Raw genomic sequence first — 15,779 nt, 5'->3', positions numbered from 1 at the left:
GTATGCTTACCAAGATTGGCAGTGAATAATTGATATTGCATAAGCGTGTAACCAATGTATGATCTCTAGCTGTCAAATTTAATATCTATTAGCTATTATTATTAGACATATATAAGAAAGAAGTTAAATAAAATGGTAATTTAAAAAGACATGTATCAGGGAGTTTACGATCCTTGGTCAGTTTCAAATGAAAATCCACTTTTTGATCTCCGAGATGGTAAAAGCAGTCGAGAATTATACCTTTGAGCTCCTAATCAAACAACATGTTTAAACCAACGAGAGGAACTACAAAACAAAAATACATACTCTTACAGTGGCAAACAACAACTACCGACGCAGTATGATAGCAAAGAATCCAAGTATCCTCAACCTAAGATATTAATGCCAGACACATTACGGTACAATCATTGTGCAACAGAGGTACGACAATACTAGTGAATAACTATCAACATTATCTTCTATTTTCTAGTCGTTGAAGTTCATCCATCATAAGATGTGCGACTGATTCATAACCCATCTCCCGAGCTACATCACACAAACAAATTCATATTAGACAAAATGATGGGTTGCTTGTAGACCATAATCATGGCCATATAAAAATATTAGAAGAACATGTCCAACCTCTATATATAGCAATGCCGGTTGGCACCATCTTTCGCCTCTTTAAGCAAAAAGAGCTACACAATAAGAGGTACTGAGTTAGAACTACAGATGGCTAATTGAATATTGATAATACGGAAAAAGAAGCCCTTTTAGTAAGCTAAATATGTAAGTATGTACCTATTACATATCCAGTATGGTTTGCTCCCTTCTTCTTCTATGCAGTGAGGGCACTTCCATTGCTTGTTATTTACCACTTCTTCCATTTCTGCCGATAACAATATCAGAACAAAGTCAGGACCTTCACAAACTTAAAGTGCCAGTTTCAAGTTTTTCCACCCATTTTCATGTAAATTACATCATCTAGTAGAAAAAATTGCTAAAACGGAAACGGGTCAAACAGATTCGAAGTCAGCCTTAATGTGTTTCAAATTCATAACCTCATAGGATTTGGCTAAAAATTTATTTACTATAACGATATTTATTTTTCAATTTCATATATGAAACTCTGATTGTTTATTATGGCCAAAAAAGTGTGGCCTGTTTGACCCGTATAATTGCTTCCCATTTAAATCCGTTATGTAGCCCATCCACCCATTTTTTCAACTATATTTCATCAAACATAACCTTCATATCTCAGCCATAATGGTCACATTTTCGCCGGAACACCTATAGTTTATCTGGTCCAATGGAATGGATATCGAATAACCTAGTCAGGCCAAATATGTCTTAAAACATTGGGAAATAATATGGCCATTAAATAAAAACGATGTATGATTAAATTTTCTCTTTGCTGATTCAGTTTGTGACGAGCTTCTTGATCATAAGACTCACCTTCACCATATCTGACCTTAAGGCAAGCTCGACAAAAAACACCATTGGTAGAATGACACACAGAGCAATCAGTTTTACCTGTGAATGAAATGTGTGAGCTCACATATATTCGAGTCCATACTAGAAGAGAAACAGTAGAAAATGCACAAACCTAGGCATGGTTGATCAACATCAAGGTCACTGCACCTCTTACAGTCTTCTTCACCACACAATTTCTTTTGCCTACATAGTTAGAAGTGTTTGAAATTTCATAACTTTAAAACAAACAAAGCTATCTCACTCTTTAGATTTTGAAGGTATCATATGCTGTGAACGATTACATAATAGCAACAAAATTAAGAAACTTTCATGATAATGCGAATGGCATTCGCAGAAGTTACTCATTCACTCCATCCAAAAACAAATGTAACAATTTCCTTTTCAGGTTGTCTTAAGCAGATGCAACACTTCCATTATAAATATGTTCCAATTCTATTTTACTTTTCTATGTCTTACAAAACCTTATTCCAATTTGTCTTTGGTAAGAGACGTCTAAAAACTTGACCATCATTCAAACATCTTGTTTAACTAAGTCTCAATTCAAATCATAACAATCACCACCTAACCAAAAATGTGATACACATACAATAGTAAATAGTTAGACTGATTTGTATAGTAACTGTAAACAGAATAAGAACATGAAAGCAAATATGATCAAAAGAGAATGAAAGCAAAGATGATCAGATATGGACCTGCAGAAATGGCAGCAGATACCGAAAACAGGATCGTAAATGCTTCCCCTGCCCTTGCTCATGCATCGTCTTTCTGATGAAACTCCGGCTGAACGACACAATCTATCATCTATGAATGGAGCATTGGCTGGCCTCTTCTTTTCCTCTTCAGAAACAATACCTATATTATATCAGCGACAAACTTTAGAATGATATCTATGTATTACACACCACACAGTCACACACTCTATCGAACACAAACATAATCTTTGCTAATAACTAAAGTGATCTTTTTAACAAACAACAAAAAAAAACAATGTTGGTTACCAAAGTAGGCCTTTCCGAACGTTAAATTATTAAAAAATGAAATAATTACGAAAATGAACTATATAGTGACTATTTGCCAAGCCAAAAATTGTAAAAAAAAAAATTAATAAAATTGACCCCATTACCCCAGAGTTATAAAGTAGCATACTTTGATCAGATAACATACTAACTAGTCGAGCCGAATCAAGTAAGCAGAGATTTTGTTGTCTGCCCATTTACTAACTATCCGCATTGAGTTCGAATGACTTTTCAAAACTTGTTCTTGTTCTTTTTTTTTATTATTATTATTCTAAAGAACTTAGCTAACTACTTGTAATCATTCACGCTCGAGTTTTGTGAAATACTAGCTCAGCTCAATAACACATCTCAAACTCTAGCTCGAATAATAGATAACTTATTTTATACTGTAGCTAATAAAACTATTATGACCTAAAAATGAAAAAAGGGGGAAAAACCTTTGGGGGATTTTGGTGAAGAATCGGGGAGAAACCGGAGAGATCTACGGATGGGAATGACTTCACTTGATGGATCTGGGGATATTTGTTTCAGCCGATTGGACCGACGAAGAGGAGGAAGGCTACTCGGATCAGGTCGAACAATTTTCCTCTTTGGTGAACATGTTGTTGTTGTTGTTGGAGTCTTTGTAATCGATCGCAGCTCGGTTATTGTCTTTTGTAAGCCTAAAGAAGCTAAGCGTGCTTGGTTTTCGGAGATTCGGGCGTTTCGGATGGTTTCGTAGTCGGATTTGGCCTGAATTTTTCCCATCGTTCTTTGTTTGTTTCTTTTTTAGTGAAGGTCTCTAACGGATAGTATAGAATTTGAATTCTTCCCAACTCTTTGCCTTTAATTAATCAAGGTGACTGCTTGTATTTTATTTTCTTTTTTTAATAAAGAAAACACGAGTATAAAATTTTACTTTGTTATATACCTAGAATAAAATATTCACATGTAATAAAGTGGTAAATGGATAGTATTTTTCTTACTCAAATTATTGGCAAAAACGAGTTTTTTATTAAATGTATGTGGTCTAGCTAGTTGGATCTATCATACTCGTGTTCATTTTCGAACTCTCTTTTTAGTCACCTCAAGATTTTACAAGCGAGATTCAAAATTTGTGATAACTCAAATCTTCCAACTACTAGTTACCCTTTAGAAACGTTATTCATGTAAAATGTATATACTTAAAAAATGAGTTAATACTATTTCAGTATTTTGGATATATTAGGACGAAGCACGGTTTATATTTAGCGGTAGAGTCAGGATTTTTAGTCTGGGGTTGCCAAACAATTCTCATAATTATACCAACGAGCTTAATTGAGAGTATGAGTTTTTAAGTATATATTTAGTGGGGTTGTCAATTATCTTTAAACTCAATAAATACATAAAAATAATATTAAAAATATAAAGTTTTATAGATATTGTAAGGTTATCATGATCACCATTGGTCATGACATAGCTCTGCCACTATTCATATTAATGTTTTTGTTGTAGTGATTAATAAAAAAATTTAAAGACTTCAAGTTTTAAGCTTTGTTGTTCCTGATTAGAGATTTGGTGACAAGGTATCTATTGAATCCTCTCATAAAAATGCTTATATCGTATGTCGTTGGTTCACACAACTAACAACTATAATGTTCTTTATTATGTTATTTTGTATTCTTATGTATATTTGTTATTATTAATGTGTATTTACAAAGACTTTCATGCCTTTTATTATTAAGATTGAGTTATCTGATGATTAACTAAGTTTTTTTTTTTTGTTACGGAAAAAAAGTTCATGCCAATACATCGTGTCATCCCTTTTCAAGTTACTTTAATCGTAAGTATGCCCAGTACTCTTTAATTGATAAATATCAATTTACACACGTAATTGCCACAATCATGGAGCTTCTCGACATGCATATTCGCCCATTTTGCCATCTCTTAGAAAAAACAATAGTTTCTTAAAAATAGGGTTGTAGGTGGATGCGGATGTTTTGTTCAAGGAGATTTTGTATGAAACGCCATAAGGAAACCGTTGGACCATGGGAGGAGATACCGGGTCATAACGGTGATGTATGATTTTACTAGACTATGAGTTTTTCCTGGTGACAAGAGATTCATGCATTTTGTACACTGCAGGGAGACACAAATATTGATGCACTTTATACACGAGAGAGAAAGACGGGAACCACGTACTGAAATGATACATTTAATAATAGGATATAAACTTAACTACAAATATTCATACATATCTCACAAATCTTGACATGTAATATTACATCTAATATATAAATAATATTTGAAGATTAATTTTGAATTCTCATTATACTTAGATTACTATATTACCATCACCTATAGTTATCATCTACATATCTGTACTTTAATTAATATTGATGCACTTGAGACGTGTGAGGTGTACTATATTGATTACTCGAAGATTGACGTACTATATTACAAAAAACAACTGAGAACGAGTATAGGCACTTTCCGTTGTTTACCTATGAGCGTTTATTGTTCCCAAATGTTGATCTTACATTACTTTAAATATATTAGTACAACATGAAATAACAAACTCAGCTAAAGATGTGAACTGCAGAAAAATTTTAATGATCTACTATGACATGAAACCAATTATCATTTAAACTTGCCGTTTATCTCACGTGTTTTATGACCTAGCTTTATTTATTCCATATAAAGTGTATACTATTATAATTTCTCTTTTGTCCTCCCCAATAAACGCAGAAAATAACAAAACACGCATTTAGTAGTAGAGGTCTTGCCTAATAAATTTTTTTTGGTGTTTGTTAGACAATCATGTAGCCATACCAGAACCCATAAGATGGGTTGGCAACGATTCTCTACAGAGCCATCAGCCATGGTCAAGACCATGAGGCTCGGTTAATCACGCTCTAGCTATATAGTCATGGTTCATCAACCAGACATGGGTTTCCGGCTTGACAAGAATCAAAGATACAGAGGTAGGAGCCTATAGAACAGATCATGATCAAGTAAGATAGATCCTGATTAAGTAAGGTTGTAATGAATTGTTTTAATTGCTAATAGATTTAAAATAATTAAAACACTTGAAAGCCTCTTAATTTTAGGACTTTCGAATGTCTCTGAAACAACCAAGTCATTTAATTGGCCTGAAACTTTTTATTTCTTTTTAAATTATTATTATTTTTTTAAAAGACAGTGAATAATGTGGTTTTAAAAAACAACTTTCATTACTTATTTAAAAAACCGACAACGAAATACATGCAAACAATATATTTAAAACACGACGTGCGTAGCACGGACATTTAAGCCCTCGTTAGATAATAAATCAAGAAAAGAAATAATCAATATACGTATTCATTGATCTTTATTTCATAAATCAATTTGTTTGTTGTAGTCATATAAGTTACAGCTAATGAAGGTACTAATTAAAAGCTAAAATGATACGAGTATTTGTTTGAATTCATTGGATTTATAGTAAATGACTAATATAGACCATAGTTACTCATGCAAACAAACTTCTTATATACCCCCACAATAGTAAACAATCAAGATCAAGATATATAATATACTGATACTAGTATAGTAATAGTACTAAAATAATAATCGTAATATTTACTTTTCAAAAAAAAAAAAAAAAAATTCAATTTGTAATAAATTATGTTTGTATATAAGGATAGTTTCTTTTCACTTTGGCTAATATTTGTCTCTATATTTGTGGATTACTTCAGAGCCGGACAACCTTGTTATTGGTAGGCCATACACAATCAAACAATGCTCATTGTCACATTGGACTTTACAAGGTAACGAACTATACAATAAGCACTAGCAGCACTTCAAAATTTTATCATTTTTAAATGTCCGAATTGAAATACTGTAACTAACTACCAGACCTCTCTTGAGTATTTTTGCTTTGGATGGATGGTCAAAATATGCCCTTATTAAGTTTTGTAAACGAACAACACGAGCTTTTAGAAAAAAGTTTTTGAAATTGATATTTTTAAAGGTGATTTTATCAAACAAGTTGTTAATAATAAAAAATTATGAAACAAGTAAATAAATCTCACATTATAAATGACGGATTCGTTGAGATGAATAAATCCGACATTTATAAAGTCGGATTTAGTTCTCTAAAAAAATTTTTTTTGCAAAAACTTGTTTGACAAAATTCCCTCCAAAAACATTTGTTCTAACAAATTTCTTACCTTTAAGAGTTTGAAACCTAATTAAGAACTTCATATAGTCATCACTTGTCTCATTTCGATAGTTCTTTATAAGTTAATAAATTTTGAAAAATCAATTGTGCAGTCGACTTATCCCTACATCAAAAAAGGGATTTTTTTTTATAAAAAATTACAACTTAACCTTTTTGGTTTATAATTATACTCAATTTCCCCTTGCTTTTTAACTTGCTGCGTCTTATATTGCAAGTAAATGCCATTTAAAAACATATCCATTTTCTTTCAATAGATTTTTCTTCTATCCATTAAAAAGGTTTAAATTAGATGTATCTTCTGTAACGAAAAAACTTAACATTCAAGGAATAGTGATAACTGCACTTAAAAGAGAAAAAAGGACCGAATGACTAAAGTATAATTTATTTACCTGGAAAGTGGAAATAACGTGAACGTCATATGAATATTATCAACAACCTTATACTGTCAAAATAGATAGACTCAAATAGATATAAAAATAATACAAAATAGAAACGTCACGTAGATTCATTATACATCTTTTCTCATTTTCACCTTATACTGTCATATATCATTTAGTCATTTAGATTTATTTTTAAGCCTGTATTTTATGCTCATTTGTAATAATGTAATATATTGACACAAATTGACCCATCCACTATGTGTGACACCAACTTTTTTGTTAAAATGTTTACCCAATGCAAATAAACAAACAACAAATCACTTTAAATTATTATATTTGGTTAGCCATACTCTACAAAAAAGTCTGTTTCATGTTTTATACGGAGTAATTACTTTCTTTTGGACTCCGACAATAGAATGACTGAATTATCACAAAAATGTCACGTGTGTGTATCGTTCTTGGCCTCACGTGAACCCCTATCACATGGAATATTACTGTTAGTAAAAACCCATTTATTTTTATTATTTTTTTTTGAAAGGTGGAAAGGAAAGTAAAAACCCATCTATTTATATATCTATATCGTTTATATTTATTTTTTTATTAGAAAATGAATAGATGAGAAAACAAATATTGTTTGACTTCATAAAATGAAACTATGGTTGTTATCTCGTTTTTAGTTGTTAGGAAAACAATTTATTCGTTAATTTGTATTCTTTTTTTCTTAAACGTAACTATCAACATACAGACGTAACTATCATCAACATACGTACACGTAAAGATATGTTTACATTTTATTCACAGAACTTGAATGAACAACTTTATTAATGCATCGGTTCTTAATTAACCAAACTTGTCTTTGTGTTAATCTCATGGTTAAATGACATTAATGCCAATGGGTTAAAAACCCCAGCGGCATTCTGAAGTTCTGCAATGATTCTTGGATCCTGGGAGATCAAGCTTCGAGTCTGAGCAGGCAAGGTTTTTGTTGGAATATGATCACGTAAAATGAACGTATGTCCGAAAAGTATTTAAGCCTACGGGGTCACACCTCAACGTGAATGTAACTATAATTAATTAATATATTAAATGTAATTTATTGATTAATTTGATCACGAAAAACTAACAATGGTCCGTTAAAAGAGTTAATAGTTAACGGTACTTAACTAACGGACTTAACGAAGAAGAGTTGGAATTAGGAAAACAATTAGGAGGCCCTCTAGAATGTTCCTAGAGGGGCCGGTCGATCAAGGGGTTCCAAAACCCTAAACTTGGTCATCAAGTTTCCTAAACACTATAAATAGAGGCCTAATCTAATTGTTTTTAACATACAATTCATTAGGTTTTCTAAATCCCTAAAAATCTCTCATTCTCCCCTCTCTCTTGGCTTCGGCCGATCCCATCAACACCAAAAGGTTTCGGGTTTTGTTTGGTTCGAGTGATAGGGGTATTGACAAAGGATTGTTCGGTTCGTGATCAAGTACTAGCATACATACATTCCAACGTTGTGTGTGCAATCGTAGAGAGGTTTAATTTAAACCTTATTATAAAGGTTTCTTGCTTTATTCTCTCCAGTTTAAGGTACACATTTTCTATCTTGGTTAATTAATTAACTACATAGAATTTATATTCCGCTGCGTGCTTTGTGATTTGATTTGATAATGGTTATATATCCCAACAGTGGTATCACGAGCCTACTATGTATGTTTTTGATTACCAATAAATCAAAACTTGAAGGGGGGTTAGGGTTCTTGATCTTCAAAATATTTGGCTATATATATATATATAAATTGATTTTGTAATTTAATTATATTATTTAAATAAGAAAAACGTTTTATTTAATATATATATATATGGTTCAAATTTTCCAGGAAAAAAAAAATTGTTTTTTTAGGGTTCCTAATCTAAGTTTTGATTAATTGCATGTTTATGTGATAAATTGCATGTAAATATATGTGTACCTTTATTTTTAATTGTTAAAAAGAAGTAAAAATCATGAATTTTTCATGCAAATCATTCATGATTCTTACTTAGATATATTGATATGAAATCTTGATCATTAGGGTTAATTATGCTAGATAATTGAAGAATTAATTGTGTGACAATGTGATTATGCTTTGTGAAATTTCCTGTTTGACACCAGTTCACTTAAAAAATCATAACTAATCAACCGTAAGGAGTTGAAATCTAAATTTTTTACAGTAGATGCTTGACTCATAGGGCTACAACTTTCGTGTTTTGTGCTAAGCCCAGTTCGGCCTTCTTCAGGGCCAGAATTGGTCGTCAAGCTGCTGGATTTTCCAGATCAGCATCTTGTAATTATGGTAGATAAATTTGTTATTATATTTTTGGCTTACGCAATCAAGGAAACTTGATGTATGTGGTTTCTTTCCTTATGAAAGAGGAGCCAAATCTTATACCATAGTGACCAAAATTAGGTTGATTACCTTAATTGTTAAGTTGTAAATTTAGTAAGTTACCTTAAATCGTTAAGTTGTATATCTAGTAACTTACCTTAACTGTTAAGTTGTATTTTTAGTCATTTTAATTTTGCTTCTTTTATGAAAATTGTATGCAAAATTGTTTTTGGAAAAATAAACTTGACTAATTAATATCTAAATAATGATTTTGTTTATAAAATTGGTGCCCTAAAATCAAAGGATACACCGGCTCAGCTATTTGAACGAACTCTAAGAGAGGTATAAGTCGGAGTGCGCTAGCCTTCTAAAAGGGCGGGTTTTTAATTGCGTCCATTTCAAACCTTTGCCCTTGCGCTTCTTTGTGAGTTCAAATGGAGCTACCGAGCTCTTTTGTATTTAAAGGCAATAAAATGATTTTATTAAATATTATGTTTAGAAGATATGCATGAATCTTCGAAACATAACTTTTTGATCACACATCAAATTGAATGACCCAATAAACTTAAGTCATTTGCCATCCAATTTGTCAAGGACACATGTGGCTGTTGTTTTACTCACTGGTACACAGTAGTGAGATGGCAATTCCATGGCAAAACCCATTCACTGGTACACAGTGGTGGACAATTTTGCGCGTTCTTAGTTGGACGAATTAAAGCGAGTTAAGCGATGAGACCTTGACCCGTGGCAAAAGATGGGACAAAACATGACTACAAAAGATCACTTGATGAATCAAGTGTCATACGTAGGTCCCATACAAACTAGGAATTGCACTTGTAATACAATTACTGATCGTCACTTACCTTTTGAGTGCAATCATTTCTAGCAGATCAACTGATGAAATGGTTGCATGTCAATTGGATCCTAGCCTTAATGAAATTAATTGTTTATTTTATAAACATTGGGTAATTAATTTCTTAAGGATTTATTATCGAAAATACCGATAATTGAACTTGAATCTGTTTTGTAAAAGGCAACAAATCCTTCACAAACATACACCAATCGGCTTTCAGGTCGATGCTAGAAAGAGAAAACTTTCTGAACCCAATTTCAATGACTGTTTTGTCAATAGAGAATTGTTCTAAGAGTTGAAAAGAAAACTGATGTCATTAAAACTCAGATATAGCCATTCCTTATGCAAGTATCACTGCTTTGCAGTTGGAAGCATAAAATACTCAGTACAATAGACATATTGAGGTAGCTTATTTGATGCTAGAAGCGTGTCTCCTGAGCTTCAAAAAGCAATTCGGATTGCAAAATCCGTGTGATATGATCAAATAACTCAAGTCTGTGTACGGAAAACAAGTTGGAGTTGAATTACTTGAGTTAATTGAGTCACTCCATAACTTGAACACGAGTATGGGAAACCGGTAAGTGCTCATGTACTCAAGATGAAGAGTTACTTTGAGCAATTATGGAAAGGTTAAAACCATGCATTTCTTCTGCTGATTTTTATGGGAATGAGAGACAATTACAATTTTGCATAGCATAGTTGGATTTCATATCAAGTTGATTGAGTATGAAGAAAACCTTTCAAGAAATCTGAGATACCCCAAGTTCTTATGATCAAGGGGGGAATGGTTTAGAAAGCAAAACAACCGGAAAGATAAAGGCAAGAACTTAGGTAAGAGAAAACAAAGTGTTTAGTCTCAAAACCTTAAAAGACCCTTTGGAAAAAGGAGCATAGGGCTAAAGACCAGTCTTGTCATCACTATGCTAAGGTGAGACACTGGAAGAGGAATTGTCCTAAGTATCTAGCTGAGTTGAACAAGAAAAAGAAGCAAGTTGGTTTAACCAGTTCTTTAAGTATCTTCTTAACTGAATTATAAGTGTTGATGAGATTCAAATGATAATTCAATAGCAAAAGAGTCAAGTTAACTTGGACTCTATCTTTGACATTATCATCTTGTTTAATTTTTGTCAAGAAACGCATTTAAAGACTTCCATGTGAAGATATCTTACAAATCAAATGATGAATCATTTGATAAATGCGTGTCTTCGGCATTAACATTAGCAAGAAACACATTAAAAATCTTCAATATGAAGAGATCTTACAAATCAAATGATGAATCGTTTGATAGATGCGTGTCTTTCGAATTACTGTTAGCAAGAAAAGCATTGGAAAACTTCAACGTGAAGAGATCTTACAATCAAATGATTAATCATTTGACAAATGCATGTCTTGTGTTTTCGGCAAGATGACAAGAATACCCTTTCCGCATAAAAGCGGAGAGGGCTAAGGAACTACTTGGACTAATATATATCGATGTATGTAGCCCTTTTAGACATATGTCAAGGAAAAATGCTAGCTACTTCATTATTCTATGAATAATTTCAGTCGTTATGGTTATGTTTACTTGCTTAAACATGAACATGAAGTCTTTGAAACATTCAAAGAGTTTAAAAATTAAGTAGAAAATCAACTCGGTAAAACCATCAAGATTCTTCGTTCGGATCGAGGTGGTGAATACTTAAGCCAAGAGTTTAAGGATTATCTTAAAGCATGTGGAATTGTCCAACAGCTTATTCCTCCATATACTCAGCATAATGGAGTGTTTGAAAGGAGAAATCGAACCTTGCTAGACATGGTAAGATCAATGATGACCCGTACAACTCTCCCATTTCCTTTTTGGGATTATGCTCTAGAGACTGCTGTACACATTCTCAATATGGTTCCAACCAAGAAGGTTGACAAGACACCGTACAAATTATGGCATGGAGATGTCCCTAATTTGTCTTACTTAAGAGTCTGGGGATGTAAGGCACTTGTGAAGCGCGATACGCCTGACAAACTTGAACCCAGAACTACTAAGTGCATCTTTGTCGGATACCCTAAGGAAACGATGGGTTACGACTTCTATGATCCCGCCAAAAACACTGTTTGTGTTGCTCGATATGCTGAATTCTTTGAAAAGAAATTAGTTCAAGAAAACAGTGGGAGGGTTGTAGAACTTGATGAGACTCAAGAGGAAGATGTGTCACCTTCTGAAACTCCTAGCAATCATCAACTTGGGGGGGGGGGGGAATGTTCAAAGTGATGAACCTCAAGTCGATGATAATGAAGCGATTCCACTTCGTATGTCCGAAAGGACAAGACGTCCTACCGAAAGACTATGTCTGATGGTAGAAGAAGACGTTGTTGGAGATCTCGATGAGCCTCCGAATTTCAAAGCTGCATTATCAGATCCAGAATCTGACAAATGGCTTGAAGCTACGAAGGTGGAAATGAAATCCATGAAAGACAATCAAGTCTGGAGCTTGGTTGATCTTCCACAAAATGCTCAAACTGTTAGGTGTAAGTGGATCTTAAAAAAGAAGACGGACATGGATGGAAATGTACACACCTATAAAGCTCGTCTCGTGGCGAAAGGTTATACTCAACGTTTCGGTGTTGATTATGATGAAACCTTTTCTCCGGTTGCGGACATTAGAGCTATTAGGATTCTCTTAGCCATAGCAGCGTACTATGACTTTGAGATATGACAAATGGATGTTAAGACTGCCTTCTTAAATGGTTACTTGGATGAAGAAGTCTATATGGATCAACTGGAAGGTTTTATTGATCCAAAACATCCCAACAAAGTATGCAAGCTTCAAAGGTCCATTTATGGACTAAAGCAAGCATCAAGAAGTTGGAATAAAAGGTTTGATGAAGAAATTAAAAAGTTTGGTTTTGTTCAAAATCCCGATGAGCCATGTGTATATCGCAAAGCTAGTGGGAGTAATGTTACTTTCCTTGTCTTGTATGTTGATGACATATTGACCATAGGAAAACACATTCCAATGTTGCAAGATGTTAAATCTCATCTTGGAAAGTGTTTTGCCATGAAAGATTTAGGAGAAGCGGCATTTATTATTGGAATCAAGATCTACCGAGATAGATCAAAGCGGTTGTTTAGACTAAGTCAAAGTGCTTATATTGATAATATCTTGAAGCATTTCAAGATTGAGGATTCTGAGCGTAGTTTCGTTCCCATGCAAGAAAGACTTAATTTATCTAGCAAGAACAGTGCTTCTACACCTAATGAGGTGGAGCGTATGCGAAAAATCCCATATGCTTCAGTTGTGGAATCTATTATGTATACGGTAAGATGCACTAGACCTCATATTGCGTTCGCGCAAAATATAGTTAGCCACTATCAGCAAAATCCTGGATAGGATCATCGAATTGCTGCAAAGAATATTCTTAAGTACATGTGTGCTACTAAAGAATTATTCTTGGTGTATGGTTGAAATCCCGATCAAAAATTCAAATGGTAATAGAATTTGTGATGTTGGATTTCAGACTGATAAATATGATTCAAAATATCAGTCGGGATACGTCTTCATTATTTAAATGAAGGCACGGTGGAATGCTATGAGCTAAAAACCACAGTTGCCGTGTCTATAATAGAGTCTGAGTACATTGCCGCCTCAGAAGCCGCAATGGAAGCAGTCTGGATAAGGAAGTTCATTAGCGGGCTAAACGTGATCCCCTCAAATGACTTACCCACTGATTTGTACTGTGATAATACTGGTGCATTAATCATTGCCAACGAACCCGGAGTTCAGAAAGGTGCAGACATTATGCTAGACGATATCACTATGTTCGTGAGCAGATCGAACTAGGGGAGATCAATTTACTCAAAGTTCACACAGATTTTAACTTAGCTGATCCTTTCACAAAAGCTTTGTCTAGGCCCAAGCTTGAAAGGCATGCCGAGGGCATAGGACTTAAATTAGCTAGTTATTTCATGTAAATCTGTTGTTTCGGTATTTGGATAAGGGATTATAACAATTTATATTTTACATAATGAAATAAAGTACTTGATATGTTTGATTCCATTTAATATTAAATTGTGTCCTATATTTGCATGTTTAATCCTTGAATATTTTATTTAATATTTTATTAAATATTCTAAATTGTCCATTGTCGATTAATTATATGGGAATATAATTAAACTAAGACAAATCTGAGTGATTGGTTATATTCTTGGAACATATAATGGATGGTCCCACCAAACTCACATGATATCCATAGTTGATGCATATTGGACTACCCCACTAACGAATTATCACTTTATGGATCGACGTCATCAAGTGAAATTCGTAAATGGTTACTTTTATTAATCCTTTGACTTGAGATACAAGTAGGTCAGCATGTATGAATCGCACTTACTAGATGTAGTTTTAACTCACCAGAATTAGGGGGTACATAAAGGGCTATTTTCAGAAAGCGTCGCGAAGTATGATGACTGACACGTGTAGTTAATATAGGATTTGTTCCTTCAATTTAAAAGTTGAAGCATGATATCATTGGCGCCCTCATTTGACTAATTAAGATGTTTGCATGGCCGTGCCCAAATAGATCCAGATTGTTCTCGATTATATTTGGTAATCTTTAATCAGTCATAAAATGAGAAACATAATCGTTAAATTATGAAATGACATTGATCCATATTCATATTTAACAAGGTATCTGAACGAGGGATAATAAATGACTTAATCGTTTAAATATACTTTAAGAAACTATACTTTAATTTTTTCGGGAGCATTGGCGTGTTGCTATAAGCTAACCAATGTTATTACCTTTATTCATTACGAGCTCAAGTGGGAGCTGTTAGAATATGATCACGTAAAATGAACGTATGTCCGGTATCTATTTAAGCATACGGGGTCACACCTCAACGTGAATGTAACTATAATTAATTAATATATTAAATGTAATTTATTGATTATTTGATCACGAAAAACTAACAATGGTCCGTTAAAAGAGTTAATAGTTAACGGTACTTAAATAACGAACTTAACGAAGGAGAGTTGGAATTAGGAAACAATTAGGAGGCCCTCTAGAATGTTCCTAGAGGGGCCGGTCGATCAAGGGGTTCCAAAACCCTAAACTTGGTCATCAAGTTTCCTAAACACTATAAATAGAGGCCTAATCTAATTGTTTTTAACATACAATTCATTAGGTTTTCTAAATCCCTAAAAATCTCTCCTTCTCCCCTCTCTCTTGGCTTCGGCCGATCCCATCAACACCAAAGGGTTTCGGGTTTTGTTTGGTTCGAGTGATAGGGGTATTGACAAAGGATTGTTCGGTTCGTGATCAAGTACTAGCATACATACATTCCAACGTTGTGTGTGCAATCGTAGAGAGGTTTAATTTAAACCTTATTATAAAGGTTTCTTGCTTTATTCTCTCCAGTTTAAGGTACACATTTTCTATCTTGGTTAATTAATTAACTACATAGAATTTATATTCCGCTGCGTGCTTTGTGATTTGATTTGATAATAGTTATATATCCCTACAGTTTTACCTTTAATTTAACGTCGTGCCTTC

The 15,779-nt window shown here is 33.4% G+C and overlaps 1 protein-coding gene and 1 non-coding gene across 2 annotated transcripts; both read right to left on the bottom strand.

Moving 5' to 3' along the window:
* Positions 1–181: 181 nt before the first annotated feature.
* Positions 182–3,294, bottom strand: LOC122590015 (cell division cycle-associated 7-like protein). Its single transcript, XM_043762353.1, has 7 exons — positions 2,927–3,294; positions 2,166–2,325; positions 1,586–1,656; positions 1,435–1,512; positions 781–868; positions 622–677; positions 182–525 (listed from the first exon to the last, which is right to left on the bottom strand). The coding sequence occupies exons 1-7, from the start codon at positions 3,234–3,236 to the stop codon at positions 452–454; spliced, it is 837 nt and encodes a 278-aa protein (XP_043618288.1). The 5' UTR covers positions 3,237–3,294; the 3' UTR covers positions 182–451.
* A 1,957-nt stretch (positions 3,295–5,251) lies between these two features.
* On the bottom strand, positions 5,252–5,471 carry LOC122590369. Its single transcript, XR_006322505.1, has one exon. It is a non-coding gene; the product is annotated as a small nucleolar RNA U3 (small nucleolar RNA).
* Positions 5,472–15,779: the final 10,308 nt, after the last annotated feature.

The sequence above is a fragment of the Erigeron canadensis genome, chromosome 2 (genome assembly GCF_010389155.1).
Source record: "Erigeron canadensis isolate Cc75 chromosome 2, C_canadensis_v1, whole genome shotgun sequence".
Taxonomy (NCBI): Eukaryota; Viridiplantae; Streptophyta; class Magnoliopsida; order Asterales; family Asteraceae; genus Erigeron; species Erigeron canadensis.
This window is presented reverse-complemented; position numbering and strand designations above follow the sequence as displayed.

Bases quoted from the DNA above. Each gene is read 5' to 3' on its own strand.
- LOC122590015 (XM_043762353.1), bottom strand. From the start codon at position 3,236: ATGGGAAAAATTCAGGCCAAATCCGACTACGAAACCATCCGAAACGCC. The intron at 869-1,434 runs GTGAGTCTTATG...TGTTATCGGCAG, and splicing joins TAAGGTCAGATATGGTGAAG to AAATGGAAGAAGTGGTAAAT. The intron at 678-780 runs GTACATACTTAC...CTTATTGTGTAG, and splicing joins CCATACTGGATATGTAATAG to CTCTTTTTGCTTAAAGAGGC.